This window comes from Schistocerca serialis, chromosome 2 (genome assembly GCF_023864345.2).
Source record: "Schistocerca serialis cubense isolate TAMUIC-IGC-003099 chromosome 2, iqSchSeri2.2, whole genome shotgun sequence".
NCBI classification, from domain to species: Eukaryota; Metazoa; Arthropoda; class Insecta; order Orthoptera; family Acrididae; genus Schistocerca; species Schistocerca serialis.
In genome coordinates this window covers 260,100,476-260,128,247 of record NC_064639.1, presented here as the reverse complement: position 1 = coordinate 260,128,247, position 27,772 = coordinate 260,100,476, and the positions used below count along the sequence as shown (strand labels likewise).

The following is a 27,772-nucleotide window of genomic DNA, read 5'->3' as shown; positions in this document are numbered from 1 at the left end:
AAACACTCAGAAAGAAATTAAAAATGAAACTACAAAACAAATATGAAACCTAAATATGCGACTCGCTACTGCACTGCTGCTGTACTGATACTTCAACAGCGGCTGCTCAAGGAGTTTCATGACGATCTGCTTCCAAAACTGCCGTACACGCTCCACGTTTGCGACCAGCTCTGGGATCGTCTTGCACTGAATCTCTGCTTCCACGAAACCTTTTATGCCGCTCGAAAACACAGCTTCTTGAATGTGCCTCGCATGATTGTGCTTGCTGAATCATTGTCCATGTTTCACTAGGAGCTTTCTTGAGCTTAATGGAGAACTGTAAGTTCACTCTGCTCACACTCAGCATCCACTGTGTCACAGTAGCTAACACGCCAAGAAGCCAAACAGTGTGATTCTAAGCACAGCTCTGCCATTTCGTGAGTTTACATAGAAACAAGGCCAAGGTCATTTCAAGGATGCAGACATACCAGATAACATAAAAACAACATTTTTTTCCCTTTTAGTATTGCAAACACTGAAATCTGTCCCTGTAATTTTCCTGTCAAGAGGAGTACATCACCAAAATGAAGGTTTGACATGGCGATGATTTAACAGGTACCTTAGACGAAAATTTAGACCCTAGAGAACAATTTTAAAAAAATGGCACTTTGTAGGAAAAAACCGACTAGCTTTTGAAGCGGCTTGTTTTCAAAAATTAATTTTACTGTTGAACTACAAACAGGATTGTTCCATTAATTATCTTAGCCTGGTTATCACTAGAAAATGATGAAGTTTATGGTATTTTTTGAAAACCAGTGTTTACAGATATCATAATTAATGTGCATTCCTATCATCCACAAGTTCTGGAAAACACTTTATACTTCAATGATGCATCGTCGCTTGGGATTACCCTTATGGAGACATTAATACAATGTAGAGAGATAGGAATTTTAAAATGATAGTCGCAGCCTAATGAGTACGAAACATGTGATGTGACAAATATTTATAACAAGAATGTTTATTGTGCACTTCAGCTAAAAGCAACAGCTGCAAGTTAGAAACTAAATACATAATCATGTCTTGCAATGGGCAAGTGTCAAACAAAACTGAGCAGTACTTTTGGAAAAACTGAAGTTAGAATAGGCTTGCAAACGACAGATTAAAAATCACACCTTTGGCACTGAATTGGACCCAAATGCAACATGTTTCATAATGCAGAAGTGTTTAAAATCAGATGCAATGATTGTGATCAACATTATATTAGGCAGAGAGGCCATTCGTTTGAAACTCATTTTAAGAAGTGCACACACTTGCAGAACTGAACTGTCTTCAGTGTACACATTTCTGCAGAGGGACATACAGTGCAGGATATAGGGCAGAGTATAGGGGTGCTGCAAACTGCACTCAAGGGAAGGATGCTCAGTTTGCTATAGGAAACAGGAATTTACAGTATAAAGAAGAAATCTCCTGAACTAATATTAAATGAACAATGTGAATTTAATTAGGACTATTTTTAAATATTTTCAATTACATAATTTAAATATGTGTTACATATTCGAAATTTTGGAAGCACTCGTTCTGTTGGACCGTTTTGAATATGCCCTGCATGAAACAGCGTGACATGTGCTACTGTTTACCCCATGGCTCTGTGTGCACACATCGACATTGGTTCTGCTGCATACACATAATGGGAGATGGCCACAGTAACTGACCATTGGCCTTTAATAATTATTTTATTTAGTAGATTATGGAACTTTTTATCTGTACTAATTTGGTTTAAAAATGCATGTTACATTCCTTGATTTTAAGCATTGTTTAAATGATTTCCTTTTGATAACTACTATGTACTTTTATGTATTCCAGAGACCGCTACTGTGAGTTAGACATTTGTATTGGGAGAAGCAATTTTAATGTACATTCTTGTACTTATTTCAAAATTCGCATTAATTATCATGATGTTAATAGTAATTTATTTAATTCTTGAAATCATAACTGTGCATGCTTGCACACCACTTCTTGGTTCTTACTAGCTAATTCTGGTTGGTGCCAACAGGCACAAACAGCAGTTAGAGATGATCAATTTTTACATTGTATGCATTTTATGGGGTTATCTTCGCCTTGTTAGAATTCGTAACAAGGGTACATGAATATTGTATTCAGGTACTTTTCTTAATAAGCATGGTGTTTTCGTCTTGTGTCTTACATTTTTCATGTTCTTATACTTTAAAATTAATTTATGTTATAAATTGGTCAAGTGCTTTAATTTTAATGAAAGGAAGTTTTTTGTTTGTCTTTATAGGTTCAGAACTGCCCTCTGAAACTTTGTTGGTAAACTAAATACTGTACTGAATAAGTGGATCATTAGTGAGCATGTTGTTTTTATTAATTTTGTATTCAATTTGCCATATACTGAAAAAATACGCTTTGTAAAATTATTAATTGTTCACATAGATATGATAAACATTTTCAGTTTATTTGCTTAATTATGAGATACACTCTCTCACAGTGGCATTCTAGCCTATGGTGTATGCTGATACAGACTCTCTAGGATGAGTTGTATGTTTTGGTTACTTGACATTCATTACTTTGAAATAATGTATATCCTCAAAGACTGTAAGTCATTTGGACTTAAAGGCAATTTTCTGTTGTTACTTTTACAGATCTGAAAATGGTTGTTTAGGAACCAAAACTGGTAATCAGTTGTGTAGTAATGTATTACGGTATCAAGACAATTAAGAGATTTTATATAGTTTTTTTGAAGTTTTAGAAGTAAAAATGATATTGGAATAAGCAGGATGCAGTGTAGCAGTGTCTAAAATTTTTCAGCTTTAGATCTAGGGTGCAGTCAATCAGGAGTGCTAGAAGATTTAAAATGGAGAGCTTAAGATTTCCTTACTGATTGCTGATCTAGAAAGTTGTAGCTAGGCAAGGAAAGAGATAAAATAACGAAATTCGCTAGGTCTACTGTGAGACAAGAAACGAGAGCTAGTGCATGTTCTCATCACAAGTTAGCTGCATTTACACTTAGCTAGCATGCCACTGTAGTCTGCAGTATGCTCTCAACACCATAGTGATGAGCAGGGGAAATAATTGGTAATGAAAAATATTAAATTAGTTGTAGATTGTTTGTGCATTGTCCTTCCTGGAATCAAACCATAAATTTCACAAGCCCAGCGTTACACCTTAAGCAAGAATTTACTGGAAATGACAAGAAAAGTCAAGTGAATTTAGCAGGATGCTTCTGAGAGACTCCAGGAAGTAAATTAATAGCCACATAATTGCCAAATGTATTCTAAAATTGAACTAAAAGCAGTAAGATCCATTTCCACATCGGATATGTTGCTTGAGTTGGAGAGCATTTGGAACACTAGCACTTTGAAGGTGTGGTGGTGGCATCTGCCACAATGTAGACTGTCGGCTGACATACATAAAGTATACGCCAGCAAGTTGTATTCTCATTTCTGTAACTATTATTCGTGTCCAAAGCATATTTGATAATAATATTCAGAAGCACCTAGTGATACTTGAACATCATAAGTAAAGAGCAGAGAGAGTTATCTGGGTAACCATGTTTTTCAGTAGTTGTTGTAACTGTTTTTGTTTTCCTTTTTTAAGCATACTGCAACCTAAAATGCTCATTCAGTGGATGTAATTCGCTTTTTTAGCATCACCAGGTGCTATTAACATACGAACAAGTATAATCTTTTTATTACTATGCACTTAGAACAATTTTTCTTAAGAACGCTTTCGTTGCCACCACCCCCCAGACGTAATAACACAAATGAAAGGACGGTATAACACTGATTACAAAACGTGACCATAAACACATTTCATAAGCTGCGAAAACCATAGAGTTTCATATAAGAAAAGGAAACCGTGTGATGAAATTTTGCACAGTGATCGAATAATAGGACTTTAAAATCCGCGACTAAAATGAAATAGGTCAGTGAGTGCAGTGCAGGTTCAATTTTAGTTTATGATAATATGAAAGGAGAAGCAGTCTTGTTGCGAGTATGAAACATGGACCACAAAATGCAACGTGGATAATATGTCCTCCTTAAATAAAACTCTTATTCAGTCTATAAAAATGAGGGGAATAGAAAACATCATCTGTTTGTTATGATATTGTAGCAATATAATTGCTGGTGATTTTTTGTCAATAAAAGTGAAAAGCGTTTATATTTTCAGACAGCTTAAGACAAAAGCAACACTAAGAAGTTCACTTAGGTAAACATGGAACAGAATCTCTGTGCAGATTCCCGCAGTTAGGGAATTTTGCTAGTAGTTCATTTCCTAGTTGTTTCACACTAACGGTGCCTATAACATTCAGATGAGAATTAACGAAGTGTGTTTTTTAGAACAGATTGCTACATTAAATACTATCGTACTTGCGGCCAAATCAGATTAGGTGGACAAGTAATTTCACTTCATCTTTGAGGCTACTGATAAGGCTTAATCACACTTTAAAGATAGCTCCTGTGCACATCACTTTGTCTCGTGATACTATTACTCATCAGATTTTGCTTGACTAGTAAAAATTGAGGTCAAATAAATGGGACAAAATCAAAACCCCAAAAAGGCATGGAAACAAGACTTCTCACTCTTGACATCACCGTAGAATACATTGAAAGACTCGAAATTGGTAAGGCATTGGATTTAGTTGATATAGGGTTGATGAAAGTAATGAAAAATTTTGAAGTCAGACATAATTGTTTCTGTAAACATATACTTGCTGAAATCGCTCATACACAATTAAGAATCCCCAAAAAATTGTCGTTAAAGATGTCTTTGAGTCATTTTAGACACTTGGTAACTTGCTATCGTGGTGACATATTCCCGACACCTGTTGTCATCATAATCGCACGTCCGGAGCATTTCGGTATGTGACGCACTTGTTCCGTTATAGGAAAAATGTATTGGCGGAACTGGATCAGCTACCAAGTTCTAAACTTGTACTAATAACCTGGAAACACCCACCGCTTTCAGCCTCTGCGTAATCCCTAACTATTACCCGATACTATGTCCGCCCCTGGTGGCAGAGTGGGCAGCTCGACGGAATGTTATACCTAACGGCACGAGTTCGATTCCCTGCTGGGTCTGAGATTTTCTCCGCCCAGGGACTGGGTGTTGTTTTGTCCTTATCATCATCATTTCATCCCCATCGACACCCAAGTCTCCGAAGTGGCGTCAATTCGAAAGATTTGCACCAGGCTAACGGTCTACCCGACGGGAGGCCCTAGCCACACGACATTTTTACACGACAATATCATCGGAACGCTCAGCAATTATGTAGTTTCTTGAAGACAATCAATGAAGAGAACAGTTCACGAATCATAAGAAATGAAACATGTCAGTTCACTCAGAAACAGTACGGTTTGATCTTACTACTTTAACAAGACTAATATCGCCATGCACTTGAGCAAGCACAGAGGAGTGGTTAGAATGGCTTGCGAGCCTCAGCAGTACCCGTAATCATAGGTGTAACACAGTGGAGGGATGTGATATTGCAGTGCCTATGTTACTCCGAATTACGATACAATGTTCCTTTGGACATGCATTCATCCACACTAGGGTATCATTCAACACCTTGTTTATCATGATCGTATCAACTGTTCAGTAGTCAATAGTTTTCAATGACTTTCGTAAGCGTGTTCGTTTACTGTGATCACCTAACCGTCGTAGGTTTTGTGATAATTATAATATTAATACTTTAACAAATGAATTCAGTGACATGGGTGTGTTGATGCGTCTAGATTTCCACTATGATGGAACTTCGTATTAGTACTGAATTATAAAGTATTTCAATGTAGCCATATTCCATGTCACAAATGCCACAATTTTACAGTTCACTCGCACACTGGACAAGGCTCGCTGACGACCAGCGTTCGCCCAACTCCTGCTTCCTGTGAAAAAGCACCAATAAGCTGCAGCTGGGTTCTCCCTTGTTGGCTACCGCGTGGCATGCTGTGAAATCTTTAGTTATCAACCCTTGCCCCAGCCCCGTCACCGGAACCAACAGCTAATGTCCAAAACTACAAAGTTACACCTGGCTGATATCTCACCAGCTTAACTGTTTCGTTTCACATCTCCACTTAACATGTCAATGAGCTAGAGAAATTGGAGGATCCTACATTTGTGTGAGACCAATAGCGTGAAGTAACTTTGTGGTGCAGTATGAAGCAACATGTTCTCCCTTGGATCAGGTATGAACGTTATGTAATCTACATAAAAAAGTATAAATGTTAAAGAAAATACACAAAACAGGGCATATTAATTAAATGCCAAAGTGAAAACAAATAATCAATATTCATGAAAGTCTTGTGCTGTGCTTGTTTCAGGTGTAAGCTTTTGTTTTGTGATGCACTTAGATTATGGTATTAATAATATTTTGAAAACATTTAAATTTTTTCCAAAATTATTTTGTTTGTTGTCTGATTTAATAGTTTAACACACTGTTTCACTGCATTTACACACTTATGCACTGCGCAGTTGCAATGATCTGTCGTCGATTTCCGATATTGTTTGTTCTCCAGATGTTACCGTCTATCTCCACGGCTCCAACAGCCACATACTGACCGTCTATATGTGTCAGTTCCTGGCCACTGTCGGGATTTATAGTTAAAACTCTCGAAATACCCCTATGAAAAAAGAAATGATCGTATGGGATTGTTGGCTGGGATGTTCCATTCGGGTTTGGCCGCCAAGTGCAGGTCTTATTTCAGTCGGCGCCACATTGGTCGACATGAGGCCGATGAGGAGGATAAAATGATGACGAGGACAACACAACACCCAGTCCCCGAGTGGAGAAAATCTCCAACCCGGCCGGGAAGCGAACCCAGACCCAGAGCATGAGAGGCAAAAACGTTACCACCGAGCTAAGCTGGCGGACACCCCTATGATATAGTTCATATGGTTCACAGTAATGAAATTTCATGAGTTCCCAGGCTCTGTACCCCTTTTCTAGTGGAAGTGATACATTAAGAAGATATAGTAGAGCATAGACTGATTTAGCACTTTGGCAAGGTACCCTTGATTTACTGCAAGAGTTTTTCAAACATTCCTTCCCCGCTTCCACAAGGATACATGGCTTTTATGTTTCAAGGACCTATCAGATATATCAAACAATAAATATTCCAACAGTTACTATCAAACTGCATACTCCACAATATTAAATAAATGATTCTATGCAGAATTCTCCGCACTAAACTTTCTTTCACCAGAATATAAACTAAACGCCGCGCAGGATTAGCCGAGCGGTCTCAGGCGCTGCAGTCACGGACTGTGCGGCTCGTCCCGGCGGAGGTTCGAGTCCTCCCTCGGGCATTCGTGTATGTGTTTGTCCTTAGGATAATTTAGGTTAAGTAGTGTGTAAGCTTAGGGACTGATGACCTTAGCAGTTAAGTCCCATAAGATTTCACACACGCATATAAACTAAACTATACAGTGCTTAATGTATTTTCAACTGTGTGCTTGATTTTTTTACCCCAGAATATTTTTCCAGTATGAATTTTACATTTTATTCTTTATCCAGAAATTACATGCACACATTAATACGTGAAAATCCATCCTGAATAATAAACATTATAAAGTTAATCCAATAAGATTGCCCCCAATATATTTACTTACACGATACACAGAATTAATTCTCTCTCAACAAATAAACACAGTATTTAGTTTTGCCGACCTTTCCACACCGAATTGAGTCAACTTTTATCCTTACCTCCGTGCAACAGAATTTTGTGCATCCTTACTCTTTTTGTGTGTCACATAGTACCATCCATTTTCACGGCTTTACAAACAAGGATATTGTACCCTACCAAAATTTTATTCACCAGTTAGCTCCTCATCGGTTGCCTCTTCAGTAACCGTAACTTTCCAATGAGCCATCCACTCGTCACCACCAAGCACCTTTTTAAATTTAAATTTTCCTTTTTTGCCTTCATGCTCAAATTCTAAACACTTCTTTTCACAATTGAGTACCACAATGCACTTCATCAAAAATTCGGTACCCAACATAATATCTTTCTCTAGCCCTTTTACCTTAAAACAACTCATCCTAAACTGAACTGCAGCACTTTGAAATTCCACCAACACTTCTTGTTTAACATGTTTACTTAATCCACTCATTGCCGTTTTGATTTCTACACCAATGATTCGAAAAGGTACTAATTTTTTTGTTCTTATTTGTGCTTCCATAATTTTACGGCACTACCAAAACATTGCTCCCAAAATTGGGATGTGCACATACTTTGTCATCAGAAACATTGATTTCTATGATTGACTGTATCCCTTCAATGTTTTGTTTTCTAAATATTTTTCCTGCAATAAATCATTCTCATACCCTTCCTCTCTCTTCGAAATTAATAACATACATCTTAATGGTAGATCACCCTTCAACATTGTCACCTTCAAGAAACAAATTGTCATTTGTTTCGTTCACACCTACATAATATTCTGTGCCTGCCACTTTAAATTCTTCCCACTCCCACAAATGTGGTAATAAAGGCTTCAATATTTTTTCATTCAACCTCCAATCATTAGCAGAATAATCTCTTTCCTCTCTGGCTGTGTTAATACCATTTTCTACCATTTTTCTAAAACGACAGGTTCCTCACAACACAATACTATATTTTTCTTATCTGTTTCTAATATATACGTTGAATTTAAATTATCATCAAGAGCCATAACTTCACCTTCATCAACAGAAATAAATTCGCAGATTCCTTCCTCACGGAAAGCTGTCTAGGTAGTCTCAACTTTCTCACACATATCTTCTCAATCTAAACCATCACCCTTTATCGATAAATCATCCTCTGCCACTGATACTTCATAAAATTCATCTCCGGCTGTCGAGTCTACAGCCTTGCCACCTTCACTGAAGTGCTCATCAACTTTTGGCGAAAGAGAATCAAATTCATCTCCAGATGATGAAAGCACTGCTAAGTTGTTTTACAGATATATTCACCTATAATACTTCCGTGTATCACACTATAATCGTTGCTACTAACAAGTACCTCATCAGAATCCTCTATACATTCCATCTCCACCAAATTAGGATCTACTTGTACCTCTCTCCTGGATACAGAATTTTTCATCAAACATACATTCACTTTATCTTCCTCTATCCATAAATAAAATAAAACTTTATCCTCATATCCTCATTATGTCAACCATATTTTTCTACGCTCTCTTTTCTGCTATGTTGCTCCACATTGCTAATGTCTTATACTCACGTTTAATCATTTCCATTTCCATCCCTTGAGCCTAGTTTCCCTATTTTTCGAATATAATTGAATTCGTGATATGTCGTGCCCTTCTGACTGCCAGGTACTTTTGCCATCTCCGGACCTGAGGTACAGCTAATCTTAGTTTTCCGACCAACTGTCTCCGTTTTGTTGTCTGCGACTTGTTGGTTCCTCAAATCTTCGATCCCTATCGCGATTTCTGTTTCACAAATTACCATTACTATTATTCCTGTTAAAATAATTAGTATTTTTGTTTCGATGGAAATTGCTATTATTCGGGCTAAGCTCTGATTCCCATTTCCTTGTCGATTTTTAAAATTTTGTGGCTTGAATTTTTACGCGGGTTCCAGTTTCTCAAGAAAGTCTAAAGAGTAGTTCGTCGAAGTTTTCAGGCCGTGTGCTAATTTCCACAGTAGAAAATCAGGCAGTGACCTTTTAAGCGTCACGATCTCTGTTAACACGCCTAATGGTCGAGTTCATTTACTTAATTTGGCTAACTCATGTGCACAACACTCCTCATCGAAACACTGCAATTTTTGTAATACAATCCGTTTAAAAAACTCATTCTGCAGTCGTGTTTGCTTTGCTTCACTCCAAAATGTATTTAGGAAACATTTTTCTGACACATCATAACTAGTGAACGAACTGCTCGTTACTTAGCCCAATAATGTGCGTCACCTTCCTACCTTTGCGCAATTTGCTTTTGCTTATCCTATATTCCCGACACGAAACCGTCTATACATACTGCGTTAAAAGTTACTGCATGCTACGGAGTATTTTCCGTCATTTGCAAAACATTTTAACATTACCTTATACACACCACAGTACATTAATTAAAGTAGTGGCAAGACGCGCCGTTAAAGAATTTAGCTCAGCCCGCACGTCTTTAATCTGCTGCTCATGCTGTACTGCTTTGTTGCGAATTCCTGCTTCACAACTCTGTTTTGACTCCCAACCTCTTTATAACGTTCTATTAGTGTCATGGATAATTTGCTACACATTTATACGCCTTTTCCTGAAGTATGTTACGCCTCTCCATACAGCAACCTCCCTCGCCATTCGTTCAGCATCTTTTCGATCCTTTCCTCCATTGATATCTTAGCCGGATCGACTCTGTTGTTAACAAGGCCAACATTCTCTTTAAGACTGCCTATTTCTACTCTTATATCCTTCAACTCCTCCTCCATGTCATCCTCAATCTTCTTTTTAATCTTCCCAAACTCTGATTAAGTTCTGAATTTCCCTTTTCTAACTTAGAATGTAATTCATAATTTAGTTCAAGTGTAATTTCCCCATGTTTGAATTGAAATTTATAAAATATTGCCTTATCCATTGCATCAAACCTTTTGTAAAATTAATTTCCCTATCTGATTTCGGGCTATGTGGTCCACTAGCATTTTCCGTCCTACATAAAGTTAGTGACTAATCACACCTGTCTTCATCGGTAACGATAAACTGTAGATTCACGCATATTTTTAGTAATTAATTTCCCATTGGTGTTGTCTTCCTTTGGTCTGCTGCTGTCTCCACTGGTGAAGTAGCTGCAGACACAGAGGCCATTGCCAGTGATCACGACGCCAGTGCAAAGGTTGATAGTTTAAGGCTTCCACAGCAGGCCACAAGGGCGCCAACAGCGAGCACACAGCAGCAGCTAACTGGTGGTTTTCCACAGGAAGCAGGAGTTTGAGGAAGCGGTTGGCCAGCAGCAAGTCTCGTAAGGTGTGTGTGATTGAATCGTAAAATGTCGGCATTTGCGAGAAGATTGAGTATGGCTACCTTGAAATATTTTATAATCCAGCAGCAGTTCGATGTTTCACCGTATTGCAAATCCATTCATATTATCGTACCCACGGCAGAGGTGCATTTGTTAAAACATTTATATTGGAGTTATCATAAAACTACAAAATTAGGTGATAAAAGCTCTTACAGAAGTCATTAAAAATTAACAACTATTGAATAATTCATAAGATCGTGACAAATAAGGTGTTGGATGGTAATTTTACGCTACAGCTATCATCACTGAAAGGCACACATTTGTGCATACTTTATTTATTGTATTATTTTGTATTTTAAATATTAAATTGCGTAACTTAAAAAATGGTAAATTGTTCATAAGATTTCATAGCATCACTAGATTGAGCGTAAAAAATGGCATCATTTCAGCAAGCCCAAATATTCGCCCATACTTAGATAAATTCTAAACCAAGTGGGACTCTAATTCTGGGAATTATCAGGAAGTTTAGCAGTTAGCAAACATCATAGGCTATGCATTACAGAAGTTTAATTCTATTTATTTACTGTTCTGCGATTGATACTGAATAGATTCCATGGACCTGTTCATAATTTCACTAACACTAGTAAGTTGATCGCTGTAGTGGACTATATGGGTATATAATTACTAGCGAACCCGACAGTGCTTCGCAACTGCTACATATTTATGGGAATTGAATGGACGTCCTACTCTCCGTCTCCACCCTCTATCTCCCTACCTCTTCCTCCCCTCTTCCCCTGTCCATCACCTCCTTCCCCTCTCTCTGCCTTTCTCCTAATCCGCCTCTTCCTCCTCCTCCTCCACCTCTCTCCGTCCATCTCATCCATCATCCTCTCTGTCCACATCCTCTCCCTTTTCCTCTCTCTCTGACTTGGAGTCTTGGTTATTTGTGTTGCAAAGGAAACCTTGATTGGAAATGGAGTCCCTTAAAATGAATGGTTAAATCGCATTGTATCATTGGTATACTGCGTATGAGAGATACCACATCAGCTGTTGGATCTTTGAGGGCAGTAGCTTCAATGACAGTATTTCACATGGTTTTAATCTGTGAATGAGTACGATTACAAATTTTCAGGCGCTTCAAACTCCATAGTAGTATTCTAATCATAACCAGTAAGCCATAATTACAGATTTCCTGCTTTCTGTTAAAATCAACAACGAAGATTAAAACGAAACAGGAAATTACTGTCTATACACATTCTGTTTATAATTAAGATATAAGAAGAAATAACACGTGTAGGAGTAACAATTTGTCACATTCTTTAAATGCCTTGATATCGCAGTTAAAACTGATTACGGGAAAGAAAAGTAAACCGGTACTTTCTCAGCACAGACTTTTGTTTCTCACAGTCGGTTTTAAAAGTAAACCAGTTCGTTTTTTAATAGCACGCAGCCTATGTCGAACTCGATTTTTATCAGATTTGGTTAAAAAATATGAAGTAAATCGGTCAACACATTTCTTGATATTTCTTACCACCATTGGCTTATTATACGGGGTGTCCCAATTATCTTGACCACCCTTAATAACTGTTTGTCCAGATGCAAATTACAAAATGTTTCAAGCAAACGTTCTTTAGCCGTCAGGGGGACATCAATTAGCATGATTGCCTTCGTTGTAGCTTTGTTTTTACAAAGATATGGACAGCGGTAAGACTTTTTTAAATGGCACCCTGTATTTGTTATTCGGTAATTCATTTCCTCTCCTAAAGACCTATTCAGAAATGTATCAAAGTGTACCATTCACTGAAACACAACGTTATTAATTACATAACACAACACTGACGTTGACGTTCCCAGTGCTTAGTGCAGGTACTCGGGGTAATGGAACACATCCACGTGCTGACGTTGGCAGAGGACAAATGTAAACATAAGTGGAATGGACATCAGTCATTCCGTCAACCATCGTGAGTTTAAGATTTGTGTGAGTAGAATGTGCTGGCCGTTGTGGCCGTGCGGTTAAAGGCGCTACAGTTTGGAACCGCGTGACCGCTACGGTCGCAGGTTCGAATCCTGCCTCGGGCATGGATGTGTGTGATGTCCTTAGGTTAGTTAGGTTTAATTAGTTCTAAGTTCTAGGGGACTGATGACCTCAGAAGTTAAGTCGCATAGTGCTCAGAGCCATTTGAACCATTATTTTTGAGTAGAATGTACACCAAAGAAGAGAAGGCAGAAATGCTACTCATCTATGGCGAACGTATGTTAGCAGAACAGTAATTGCAATACTGTTTTCTTATGTACGGGTACCTTTAGTACAGTAGTTACGTACGGTACATTTAGTACAGTAGTTTAGTCCTTTTAAATACTGTTGTGTAGAGTCGGCATATAGTAAAGGCTGTCCTTCCTACAAACTGCATCGACATAACGTTTCTCTTATTGTAGTAATAGTTGTTGAAAGTAGGCGAAATGCTACACAGGCAGCGGAACTGAACTGTACAGAGAGCGATATCCTGACAAGAATCCACCTTTCCGAAGGATGTTTTCTCGTCTTGTTGCGACGCTTCAGGAAACGGGAAGTTTCAACCCACGACAGCACAATCGTCGTAGCACTCGCACAGACGAAGCTGCCGAAGTTACTGTTCTCGCTTCCGTTGCTATGAATCCACATGTGAGCACACGACAGCTTGAACACGAGATTGGCATTCCTAAAACCAGTGTACACCTGTTCCATCCTTACCGTGTACATTTACATCAAGAATTGCATGGGAATGATTTCCAGAATCGTGTACAGTTCTGTCAGTGCGCACAACAGCAAATCCTCGCCAACCCAAACTTTTTCTCCAATGTTCTATTTAACGATGCAGGGCGGACCATACTTTGCAGTGTGCACATGTGCTGCACTTTATGCAACATCTATCGAACAGTCAACGTGTTCACGTCTCAGTAAGAGGGGAAAACCCAAAGTGTTATAGTTGGAATATTCGCTACTATGTCGACTTCAGAGCTTTCAAACAGAGATCATAAAACTTCAACAGGACGTCTCTTTTACGTTGATGTCACGAATACATTCAAATCATAGCCCTGCAGACTTGCTACAACGCCGGCTCGGGTGGCATGTTGTGTGCCTACCGTTTTGGCGGCACAAGACGCTGTTCAACGACGCCTAGTGCCGTACGCTAAGGGAAGCGGACAGGCCTCTAATTTCTTCATTCATTTCAGATACGCCATGTGTATTTAAAAATAAATAATGTAAGACTGTCCAAATTTTAATAGAGCACTGTGTGAAAGTTTTAAGTAACTTGTTAAACAACTATTCGAGATTTCTGCTAAGAACGTTTCTTCTTTATACATAACATATCAGTTTATACATAATATATATTTTAAAATATGTGGCCCATTTTCATCTGAATGTTCAGTAGAGATGCAGGTAAACATTTGATGTATATGCTCGTCCAATGTTTATTCGAATAAGGTATATGGAGTAAATTGGTCAAAACCTTTCGATATTTTCTCCAACAATGTTTCTCCTTTATGTATTACAGCCTACCGTATGTCCTAATGAAAACTTAGCATCGTAATTCGGAATAGCACCGGCACTGCACTGTGACATTTATCCGCTGACATCCAGCAAGCGATTAGATGTATGGGAGTATACATAATGCTTGTACGAGTACAGGCCTTAGATGCATGGTTGACAAGATTTGGAAGTTTGGGTCTGGCCATGAGTCGTGCTCGGATAGCCATATGGTGAGGCGACTACTAGCAGTAAGCGGAATCCGGGTAAGGGTCCCGTTCGCGCACAAATTTTCATTGTCGTCATTCCATTATACAGCTGATGGTAATCCATATTCGCAACTGCGAATACAATTAATTTACGAGAATAACGAGTTAAAGAAACAGACACACACAAACACACACACACAAACACACACAAATATCGACAGTACTATATACACTACTGGCCATTAAAATTGCTACACCAAGAAGAAACGCAGATGATAAACGGGTATTCATTGGACAAATATATTATACTAGAACTGACATGTGATTACATTTTAACACAATTTGGATGCATAGATCCTGAGATATCAGTACCCAGAACAACCGCCTCTGGCCGCAATAACGACCTTGATACGCCTGGGCATTGAGTCAAACAGAGCTTGGATGGCGTGTACAGGTACAGCTGCCCATGCGGCTTCAACACGATACCACAGTTCATCAAGAGTAGTGACTGGCGTATTGTGACGAGCCAGTTGCTCGGTCACCATTGACCAGACATTCTGAATTGGTGATAGAACAGCAGCAGTCGAACATCTTCTGTATCCAGAAAGGCCCGTACAGGACCTGCAACATGCGGTCGTGTATTATCCTTCTGAAATGTAGGGTTTCTCAGGGATCGAATGAAGGGTAGAGGCCGGCCGGCGTGGCCGTGCGGTTAAAGGCGCTTCAGTCTGGAACCGCGTGACCGCTACGGTCGCAGGTTCGAATCCTGCCTCGGGCATGGATGTGTGTGTTGTCCTTAGGTTAGTTAGGTTTAATTAGTTCTAAGTTCTAGGCGACTGATGACCTCAGAAGTTAAGTCGCATAGTTCTCAGAGCCATTTGAACCATTTGAAGGGTAGAGCCACGGGTCATAACACATCTGAAATGTAACGTCCACTGCTCAAAGTGCCGTCAGTGCGAACAAAAGGTGACCGATACGTGTAACCAATGGCATCCCATACCATCACGTCGGGTGATACGCCAGTATGGCGATGACACTTACACGCTTCCAATGTGTGTTCAGCGCGATATCGCCAAACACGGATGCGACCATCATAATGCTGTAAACAGAACCTGGATTCATCCTAAAAAATGACGTTTTGCCATTCGTGCACCCAGGTTCGTCGTTGAGTACACCATCGCAGGCGCTCCTGTCTGTGATGCAGCGTCAAGGGTAACCGCAGCAATGGTCTCCGAGCTGATAGTCCATTCTGCTGCAAACGTCGTCGCACTGTTCGTGCAAATGGTTGTTGTATTGCAGACGTCCCCATCTGTTGACTCAGGTATCGAGACGTGGCTGCACGATCCGTTACAGCCATGCGGATAAGATGCCGTTGGGATCCAGCACGGTGTTCCGTATTACGCTCCTGAACCCACCGATTCCATATTCTGCTAACAGTCATTGGATCTCGACCAACGCGAGCAGGAATGTCGCGATACGATAAACCGCAATCGCGGTAGGCTACAATCCGACCTTTATCAAAGCCGGAAACGTGATGGTACACATTTCTCCTCCTTACATGAGGAATCACAACAACATTTCACTAGGCAACGCCGGTCAACTGCTGTTTGTGTATGAGAAATCGGTTGTAAACTTTCCTCATGTCAGCACGTTGTAGAAGTCGCCACCAGCGTCAACCTTGTGTGAATGCTCTGAAAAGCGTCTCCTTCGTGTCGGTTAAATTTCGCGTCTATAGCACGTCATCTTCGTGGTGTAGCAACTTTAATGGCCAGTAGTGTATAAGGCCTATTATAATTGCATGAGTACATTTTATTTGCAGTTCGTGTAGTGGTATGTTACTGGAAATGTTTTTTCTTTTCAGTGGCTATTACATTAAAATTAAATATACAAATTAAAATTACTGCTGAAATGTGCACAATCTGTCGCAAGCTTCAAAAAGTACGATGCACACTTCCGTGTCAGTGTTTCAGGTCAAGGGTGTTTGCGTCAGATAATTATAAGTGTTTAACACGTCGTGATGATATTTTTACGCTGCTGGAATACAGCCACTTATCGATGCATTACACGTTCTGTCTAAAGCTATTTATCAAATCTCCGAAAATAGTTTTCCTTTTCAAATAGCCGCAGCTTATCAAACAATCTCTGCGGTAACTCAGTATCCAGTCTCTGCGACAGGTTTTCCTTTTCAGATAGCTCACCTCCTGGTCATTAAATGTGCAGTAGATAATTCATAGCCAACTCAGTCAGAGGGTGTCAGACTTTAGATTATAAGCTGATGGAGTGTGTTAGAAGAATGCAACTGCTGCAGTGAAGTAGGAAATTAAAGTACTTACAACTATTTCGGACACATTAAGCACTAGGATTACAGTGAGGGAATTTATATTTCAAGAGAGGAGCTATTCATACCTCCTGATTTTGAACGCCATTGGTGATGGAGTCGGTCACCGGAAGTCTGCCACAAGTTCGTAGCTCTGTCATCGAGTGAATATTATTTGGTAGTTTTAGCTAACAAAATGAAAGCGCTTTATGGCTCACCAGTACTCGCAGAACTGGATCCTTCCGCTTCTCGGAGGTGAGCAGGAAGGTCATACAGCTCGTAAATAAGAGGAATATTTTGTAATGTTATGGTGTTAGAATTAACAGAATGGAAACAGTAATTTTTTTAATACGATGTGAAATGAAATTTTTTACTTATTTATAATCATTTGCGAGTCTTATTTTTATATATTAAATACCTAGTAACTTTTACTTTTGTATGAGGTTTGTGCAATACGTAAAGAAACTTTAACTGTGCTTGAAATGGATGCATGTGCATAAATTTTGTATTCCTCTGCAGTAGACGTATTCTTCTCACACATTCCTTAAGAGCTCAAAGAAGAACGTTACTGTAATTTTTTTTAATAATGAGTAAACAAAATACAATTTATCACGATCTATCCCTGTTCTTATTTACAAATCAAGCCTGGGATCCCAAGCCGTATCACAACAACTGGAACATTTATGTATTGTTATAACTTGAAAGGTCATATGACCCTTATACTACATACATGCAGAACACATTTCTACAGATGCTTATGATATGGAGTGGTGAAACTTACAGCCTAGTCATTAACAGCAGTATTTTTCCGCATTTCATGAGCTGTCAGTTAGCGCACACGTATATTCATCAGAGGGTAGCCCATTAGCAAAGGTGTCGGATAATGTTCTGTGTGTATTCTTGTGTGTTCGTTAACAGACAGTTTGGGTATGTGTGTGCTCTCGCGCGTGTGCGTGCGTGCGCGCTCATGTGTGTGTGTGTGCGTGTGTGTGTGTGTGTGAGAGAGAGAGAGAGAGAGAGAGAGAGTGAGAGAGAGAGAGAGAGAGAGAGAGAGAGAGAGAGAGAGAGAGTGAGAGAGTGAGAGAGTGAGAGAGAGACAACCCCACCATCCTGAATCCCAAATTTCGTGGAAAGCAAACGATATTTATGCCCACAACCTGCCCACAACCTGCATTATTGCTGGTCCAGTTGCGCTACCAGCCCGTCATAACACTGATTTAGACAGACTGGTATTATTTCAGTAGCTCAGTAGCACTATTTTAACAAATCAAACATTCGGGGGTTGACCCCAAAACCCATCAGCTCGAGAGTTCGCTGCTTGGAGGAGAGGGAGGAATGTAAGAGGGGACAGGGAGCAGCATGTCATTAGGTTAAGTAACATTTTTCGTTATAAATCGGACAAGCATTTTCTTAGTTATTAAAAATTCACAGTCGAAAATTTTCAGGACTATCTGTATGTGGTAAGAATCTGTATGGGGCTAGGAGCAAGTTTTTAATACTTTTTGTTACGATTTAAAAAAGTGGTATATTAAAATTTCTTTGCATTTAAATAATTATTTTGTGCTTCCTATTCTTGTGTGTGTGAAATTTTTCAATCAATTTCACAAATTTTGATGAGATTGCAACAGAGACAAGTGGTTTATTTGGTTTATGTTCATTTGACTCAACCAATATATTGCTTGCGGTTACTGTTATCTGCCAAAAGGAGAGGGAAGGTAAAAATTAGAGAGATTCGACGTCACACGTTGGCTTTCCAGCAATCATTCTTCTCGCGAACCGTTTTCGATTGTAACAGGAAAAGGGGGAAATGGCAGTGGTACACAAAATACCCTCCGCCACACACCAGACAAAAAAGGGAGTTAATATTGCATTGTAATTCAGGTCTGAGCTATACTGCACGTGTGAAATGTGTAAGCTCAGCGGAAAATGATAAGTACCAATAAAGTACCTTCCGTCTAGGATTGCCGTATCTAGCTGGGACCTCGTCGGGGCACTGAGATGAGGGTATAGAAATGAAGTAAAAATTTATTTAATGAAATTACTTTATGTTTAGAACACAATTACATGGGACTTGTTGCGGCAGAAGTATTGGCACGCCATATACAGGGTGTTACAAAAAGGTACGGCCAAACTTTCAGGAAACATTCCTCACACACAAAGAAAGAAAATATGTTATGTGGACATGTGTCCGGAAACGCTTACTTTCCATGTTAGAGCTTATTTTATTACTTCTCTTCAAATCACATTAATCATGGAATGGAAACACACAGCAACAGAACGTACCAGCATAACTTCAAACACTTTGTTACAGGAAATGTTCAAAATGTCCTCCGTTAGCGAGGATACATGCATCCACCCTCCGTCGCATGGAATCCCTGATGCGCTGATGCAGCCCTGGAGAATGGCGTATTGTATCACAGCCGTCCACAATACGAGCACGAAGAGTCTCTACATTTGGTACCGGGGTTGCGTAGACAAGAGCTTTCAAATGCACCCATAAATGAAAGTCAAGAGGGTTGAGGTCAGGAGAGCGTGGAGGCCATGGAATTGGTCCGCCTCTACCGACCCATCGGTCACCGAATCTGTTGTTCAGAAGCGTACGAACACTTCGAGTGAAATGTGCAGGAGCTCCATCGTGCATGCCCCGTGCTAATCCATACATCAAATGGGCATCTGCCAACTCCGCATTTGTAAACATTGCACTGACTGCTAAACCACGTTCGTGATGAACACTAACTTGTTGATGCTACGTACTGGTGTGCTTGATGCTAGTACTGTAGAGCAATGAGTCGCATGTCAACACAAGCACCGAAGTCAACATTACCTTCCTTCAATTGGGCCAATTGGCGGTGAATCGACGAAGTACAGTACATACTGACGAAACTGAAATGAGCTCTAACATGGAAATTAAGCGTTTCCGGACACATGTCCACGTAACATCTTTTCTTTATTTGAGTGTGAGGAATGTTTCCTGAAAGTTTGGCCGTACCTTTTTGTAACACCCTGTATTTAGGAAGATTTCACCTTTTTCAGCAAGTCTTTTTTCCTTTTTATATAAAACTCCATGCAAGTCAGCTTGTAGTTAAACTGGCACTGTATGATTGATTCCACATTCCCTGGCAACAGTCGAATTCTTTCATCGGTCTATGGGGCCGACATCAGCGAAAATATTGTTTCCAAAGTGACATTGTGTGCGGGAATAGAAATCAAATACTTACTTCAGTGCGTGAGCCAAGCTCGTACCAGTATTTTGCAAAATCGAGAAAAAGTGTCTTGTCGGGATGTCGGGACAAGAAGGTCCGTTACGGTGTCGGTCCCGATCAATCGGGACGGATGTCAGCCCTACTTCCGTCACACATCAGACAAGAAAGCGAATTAATATTGCATTGTCTTCTAGTTCCAAGCTGTTCTCAAAATTTCAATTCTCTAGTTTATAAGGACGTTAGTTTAAAATCAAGTGCAAAATTTGTATCGCGCAGACAGACATACAAAAAAGTCTGGTACAATGGACATAACTACTAATCTGTTGTTGTTGTTGTTGTGGTCTTCAGTCCTGGGACTGGTTTGATGCAGCTCTCCATGCTAATCTATCCTGTGCAAGCTCCTTCATCTCCCAGTACCTACTGTAACCTACATGCTTCTGAATCTGCTTAGTGTATTCATCTCTTGGTCTCGCTCTACGATTTTTACCCTCCACGCTGCTCTCCAATGCTAAATTTGGGATCTCTTGATGCCTCAGGACATGTCCTACCAACTGATCCCTTCTTCTAGTCAAGTTGTGCCACAAACTTCTCTTCTCCCCAATCCTATTCAATACCTCCTCATTAGTTACGTGATCTACCCACCTAATCTTCAACATTCTTCTGTAGCACCACATTTCGAAAGCTTCTATTTTCTTCTTGTCCAAACTATTTATTGTCCATGTTTCACTTCCATACATGGCTACACACCATACAAATACTTTCAGAAACGACTTCCTGACACTTAAATCTATACTCGATGTTAACAAATTTTTCTTCTTCAGAAACGCTTTCCTTGACATTGCCAGTCTACAATTTTATATCCTCTCTACTTCGACCATCATCAGTTATTTTGATCCCCAAATAGCAAAACTCCTTTACTACTTTAAGTGTCTCATTTCCTAATCTAATTCCCTCAGTATCACCCGACTTAATTCGACTACATTCCATTATCCTCGTTTTACTTTCGTTGATGTTCATCTTATATCCTCCTTTCAAGACACCGTCCATTCCGTTCAACTGCTCTTCCAAGTCCTTTGCTGTCTCTGACAGAATTACAATGTCATCGGCGAACCTCAAAGTTTTTATTTCTTCTCCCTCGATTTTAATACCTACTCCTAATTTTTCTTGTGTTTCCTTTACTGCTTGCTCAATATACAGATTGAATAACATTGGGGAGAGGCTACAACCCTGTCTCACTCCCTTCCCAACCACTCATTCAGAATTTGAAATAGTAGTCCACGGTGGAGACTGTCGTGAGGAAAACGATCACACTCATTTTCCAGTTACAAATTTGTAGAAAAATTGGTCTTCCAGGTGACGTACAATTCATAAGGAAGCTACCTACCGTTAACCTTCAAAACTGCTTTAAACTTGATAAAGGTGGAGCGGATTTTCACCAGTCCTACACCAGCAGTCCTATTGAAATCGGCCAATTACTATGTTGAAACCATAGTCAGTCAGTAAGAAGAGTCGAACGTAACAAAGTAGTTCTACGAGGGACTGCAGAACGGGTAGCGTCACTAAAACACCGTCTTGCTCAGTAAGTTTACTGCACACTAACTACAAGACTAAGAACCCTGTCAGCAAAATGTTGACTTTGTTGTTCACAACGTAAAACAATCACAGCACTTGTCCCTTCAACAACGTTCTTTCACAAATACCTTACCCACACCGTGATTCAGAACTGTACTCATCGCGTTAAAATATCTGCTGCTCACCCCGTCCTTCGCCGATATCTTCGGCCATTAGAATTTAGTCTCGTAATAATTTTCAATGAAACCTGTTCTAAAAGAACCGGCTCACTTTTGACCAAGCAGCAGACATCTGGAAACACTTGTTCTGCATACTGAACTGTTTTCTTCTCACATTAAGCAGAGCACATAACATTAGCGGTCACCCCTATGGAGTGCAGTAACATTAGATCACTGCCAAAACTGCATCTGGTTGTCATAAACGTAAGACATTAATCGCTGGCGGATTTATTCGCTGGACAATTCTGTTACATAAAGGTATTGATGTACTTATTGGATTACAGGAATGTTTACAATTATATTTCGAACATTTTGTAGTTATTGAGAATTTTACAATATTCACATCCATGCGTTCTTACACACGCAAATATAAGCGGCGCAATAGTCTCACAAACTACTACCTTCACAAGAGCATCAACTTATTCTTTTTCTCTAACGCTGCACTGAGCGTTCAGTCGCATCATAACAACCTCTTTAGTATGTAAGTTGGCTCAGCCGTTCTAGAACATGACGAACCAAGTAGTAATTTAAGTCTCTTACAAAAGTTTCTCATTAATACTAATTAAGCATTCGAGAGAATGTATATTTCGTTCGCGTCTCATCTGTCAACATACTTGAGGTCTAGATTGTCCGCGAGTTCATATGTAAAATAGAAGCCCCGAACTCTCTTCCTTGCTACGTCTTCTTACCAAAAAGTCAAGAACAAAATAGCCATTATGTCACAAGTGCGTAACCCATGAGCATAAAAACATATGAAGTAGTCAAAAATGTTCAAATGTGTGTGAAAACTTATGGGACTTAACTGCTAAGGTCATCAGTCCCTAAGCTTACACATTACTTAACCTAAATTAACTTAAGGACAAACACACACACACCCATGCCCGAGGGAGGACTCGAACCTCCGCCGGGACCAGCCGCACAGTCCACGACTGCAGCGCACTAGACCGCTCGGCTAATCCCGCGCAGCTATGAAGTAGTCCCATAAGAAACAAAAAGCTGCCATGAGTTAATGTCAACGCAATGATCACGACTGCATTAAAGACACAAAACGTGACACAGGACCTGCAATTTTAAAAGCTTCGACGGCTGCTGTGGCCGAGCGGTTCTAGGCGCTTCAGTATGGAACCGCGCTGCTGCTACGGTCGCCGGTTCGAATCCCGCCTCGGGCATGGCTGTGTGTGATGTCTTTAGGTTAGTTAGGTTCAAGTAGTTCTAAGTCTAGGGGACCTCAGATGTTAAGTCCCATAGTGCTTAGAGCCATTTGAACTATTTTGTAAAAGCTTCATGATGATCTCTCCAGTCGCGAAATTTTCCGGACCAGTACTCCATTCGAGTCTCTGGGAGAGGACTACCAACGAGGAGGCCTTTTTTTTCATTAGTGTTCTTTCTAATTTGGTGCGGCCCACCGCGAATTCTTCTCTTGTGTTAAGCTCTTCTCCTTACTTAGCTAGCATTTATCGCGAATCTCTTGCCCAACGGAAAGTTCCGAGCGACTGGAAAAAAGAGCATGTGACGCCTGTATATACGAACGGTAGAAGGACGGATCCTCAAAATTACAGACCAATATCCTTAACATCAGTTTGTTGCAGGATTCTCGAACATATTCTCAGTTCGAATATAATGAATTTCCTTGAGACAGAGAAGTTGCTGTCCATGCATAAGCACGGCTTTAGAAAGCATCGCTCCTGCGAAACGCAACTCGCCCTTTTTTCACATGATATCTTGCGAACCATGGATGAAGGGTATCAGACGGATGCCATATTCCTTGACTTCCGGAAAGCTTTTGACTTGGTGTCCCACTACAGACTCTTAACAAAGGTACGAGCATATGGGATTTGTTCCGAAATATGTGAGTGGCTCGAAGACTTCTTAAGTAATAGAACCCAGTACGTTGTCCTCGATGGTGAGTGTTCATCGGAGGTGAGGGTATCATCTGGAGTGTCCCAGGGAAGTGTGGTAGGTCCGCTGTTGTTTTCTATCTACATAAATGATCTTTTGGATAGGGTGGATAGCAATGTGCGGCTGTTTGCTGATGATGCTGTGGTGTACGGGAAGGTGTCGTCGTTGAGTGACTGTAGGAGGATACAAGACGACTTGGGCAGGATTTGTGATTGGTGTAAAGAATGGCAGCTAATTCTAAATATAGATAAATGTAAATTAATGCAGATGAATAGGAAAAAGAATCCCGTAATGTTTGAATACTCCATTAGTAGTGTAGCGCTTGACACAGTCACGTCGATTAAATATTTGGGCGTAACATTGCAGAGCGATATGAAGTGGGACAAGCATGTAATGGCAGTTGTGGGGAAGGCGGATAGTCGTCTGCGGTTCATTGGTAGAATTTTGGGAAGATGTGGTTCATCTGTAAAGGAGACCGCTTATAAAACACTAATACGACCTATTCTTGAGTACTGCTCGAGCGTTTGGGATCCCTACCAGGTCGGATTGAGGGAGGATATAGAAGCAATTCAGAGGCGGGCTGCTAGATTTGTTACTGGTAGGTTTGATCATCACGCGAGTGTTACGAAAATGCTTCAGGAACTCGGGTAGGAGTCTCTAGAGGAAAGGAGGCGTTCTTTTCGTGAATCGCTACTGAGGAAATTTAGAGAACCAGCATTTGAGGCTGACTGCAGTACAATGTTACTGACGCCAACTTATACTTCGCGGAAAGACCACAAAGATAAGATAAGAGAAATTAGGGCTCGTACAGAGGCATATAGGCAGTCATTTTTCCCTCGTTCTGTTTGGGAGTGGAACAGGGAGAGAAGATGCTAGTTGTGGTGCGAGGTACCCTCCGCCACGCACCGTATGGTGGATTGCGGAGTATGTATGTAGATTTAGATGTAGATGTAGAGTAGCATTTGCACCCTACGTCACCAGTTATTTGTTGAATGTATTTCAGTCTCCCTCTTATACAGTTTTTATCCTCTGCAGCCCCCTCTAGTTCCATGGAAGTTATTTCCTGACGTTTTAACACTTGTCTTATCTATGTGTCTCTTCTTGTCAACGTTTTCCACAAGTTTCACTCGTTATCGATTTGAAGGAGAGCCTTTCCGTTCTTATCTTATCACTCCACCCAATTTTCAACATACTTCTACAGCAACACATCTCAAACGGTTCTATTAGCTTCTAGTCCGGTTTTCCCAGAGTCCTTAATCACTACCATTCAATGCTGCGCTCTGAACGTACATTCTCCGAAATGTCTTCCTAAAACTGAGCCCTATATTTCATATATTGCGTGAAAACAGCAATATGCCAGGGGAAAGTGTCGCTGTTGGTCAGTGGATCATGAAAGCTATGGACTGCCCCACTGTTGATGTTTACGTCTTCTATACCTACGTGGTGTAACGCCTGAATCGTGCTTCAGTTGTTTGAGGAACATAGTGAAGAAAAATATATTTAATTCCATGGCTTCCAGAGTAGTTTAACATCAACAGTATGGAATGCATTCTCAAGATACTAACACAGTAAGTCGTTAATTACAGTGTTTTTTTAAATAATTGTTTAATCTGTTATGATGTGACACTAAGCGTTTGGTTTCTCTCTTGAGTTACAAGTTGTTGCCGGTGTCTAAAAATCTCTCATCATGCTACAAGCAGAATTTTTTTCCAGCTATCAGCTTCAACAGATTTCACATCACGAACAGTTATTGCAGAATTTTCTTTACTGTGGTACTTGAGAATCTTTATCCTTTTCCTACGATCCAGTTCTCTGTGCTACTAATTGTTATGTCAAATAATGCTGTGAGCTGTGTAGTTGCTGTGCAGAGATATATCCTAAGGGTGATTATATGTCCACCCTACAGATCCTTCGTAACTACGGTCTGATTCTTAGTAATACCGCTTTTGTTTCTCACTTTCCACAGGTACCGCGGACAACCGTATATGCTGTTAGTTGTATCGCTGACGAGTGCAGAAGTCCGGATGACAGATGGTCGAGACACCTATGCCCCACAGGGCTACCATCTGCAGGTGCCATTGCTTGAGTGGCAGCCCATGTCACCAACCATCAGGTGTCGATATACACGTAAAACATATGTGATAGCGCTTCTGTGTGCTGCGATCCTCGTTACTTGGTCGGTTGCTAGTTTTCCTAAGCACAAATTGTGGCCATACGACCGACGCACCGTACCGCAGCGAGGGGCTGCCAATATATTCTTCATAGAGACAACATGCGCCATTGAGGTAAGTACCTTCATTTCTAAGTGAGGATGTCTCCTTTGCAGATGACCATATCTGATAGTACAGTATCTTGCCGTTGATAACAGTAAGCTTACTACACTTCTGAGAGAGAATTGCACTGGTAATATTCTCACTCAGTTTGCCAGTCCAGTCTTATTCGACAGCAGCGAAAATTCACATATTGTCATTATTGCTGATGATACAACTATGCTCGTAAATAATATTAGTTCTTGTACTGATATGAGAATATGAAGCATTTTAAGCTATGAACAGATTGTCCCTGATGTTACTCAAGTCAATAAGTTATTCTATTACAGCGCACGTAAATTACTGTGCATCTTTGGTGTGTTTCCGTAAACCACAGATTTCTTTCCGTGGAAACGTACGAGTTGTATGACCAAGTAATGAAAAACGAAACTTTATTTGCGAACCTATAACTGGAGTCATTGCGTTTGTGGGATTTCTGCTAGTTTTCAAATACTACTGTGCACATACAGTGTAAAACCGAGATGACCACTTCAGGAATCCACAAGTTTCGATTGGAATTTGGTAGAGAGGGCAGTCAAATGAAAACCAAATAACAGGCACAACGAGACCATGGATTGGTTCAATTCAAAACAGATCACCATACGCTTTAAGACATGTATCCCAATGGGAGACGAAACGATCAGTTCCTGTTTCAGAGAAAGCTGTCGGCCTCTGACGGCTGCACAACCACAGCCACTCTTGCACTTCCTTATCCGTCTGTAAACGACCTCCACGCATGCCTTTCTTCAGAATGCCAAAGATGTGAAAATCAGACGGTGGAAGACCTGGGCAACATGGAGGATGTTGTAGTGTTTCTTAAGAAAATCGCTGAAACGTATCATTCGTCCGATTTGCAGTGGCAAGGGGAGGGGGGCGGGGGGGCGGATGTTATCATGTAATGGGATGATTCCATTCGACAACATTCCTGGGCGTTTTGACTTCATGGCGCGTTGCAGTTTCTGCAAAGTGTCTTCATAGCACTGCGCACTGATTTTGGTTCTTCCACTCCCGAGGAACTAGACGAGTTGAGGGCCCCTTCAATAGAAGCAGAAGGCAAGTGACCTTATCCGACCTTGTGTGAACAGCTTTGGATATCTGTGGCGGGGGAGATGTGGGATGTCTCCACTGATAACTTTGTCGTTTGCCGTCGGGTGGAATCATCCTGAGGCACGATAACGCACGCCCACACTTTGCCAATCGGACGAAGGCTACACTTCAGCGATTTGGTTGGGAAACACTGAAACGTCCTCCGTGCAGCCCGGATGTTTCACGCTGTCGTTTTCACTTCGTTGGCGACCTGAAGAAACACATGCGTAGACCTTGCTCTCAGACGAACGAGGAAGTGCAACAACGAGTGCGGTTGTGGGCCATCAGCGGTCGATCGCTTTCTATGAAACAATAACGGATCATCTCATCCCACAGCGAGAAAAACGTCTTAACACTTGTGGTGATTACTTTTGAACAAAACCATTTCATAGTTCCAATGTGAAGAGTGCTCGATTTCCATCTGACTGACCATCATATTCATCGAACGAGTATGCCCTTACCTCCCAGCAGTCACACTCGGAGCAAACTACAGTGATCAAAAATAGGTGGCTT

At 40.5% G+C, this 27,772-nt stretch overlaps 1 protein-coding gene across 1 annotated transcript in view; it reads left to right on the top strand.

Moving 5' to 3' along the window:
• LOC126457022 (lactosylceramide 4-alpha-galactosyltransferase-like) overlaps nt 1-27,772 on the top strand; it is a 121,256-nt gene that overhangs the window by 52,081 nt on the left and 41,403 nt on the right. Inside the window, exon 2 of the mRNA XM_050092995.1 lies at nt 25,831-26,149. Coding sequence (XP_049948952.1) covers nt 25,850-26,149 — 300 coding nt within the window. The 5' untranslated portion in view covers nt 25,831-25,849. The remainder of the gene's footprint in view (nt 1-25,830; nt 26,150-27,772) is intronic.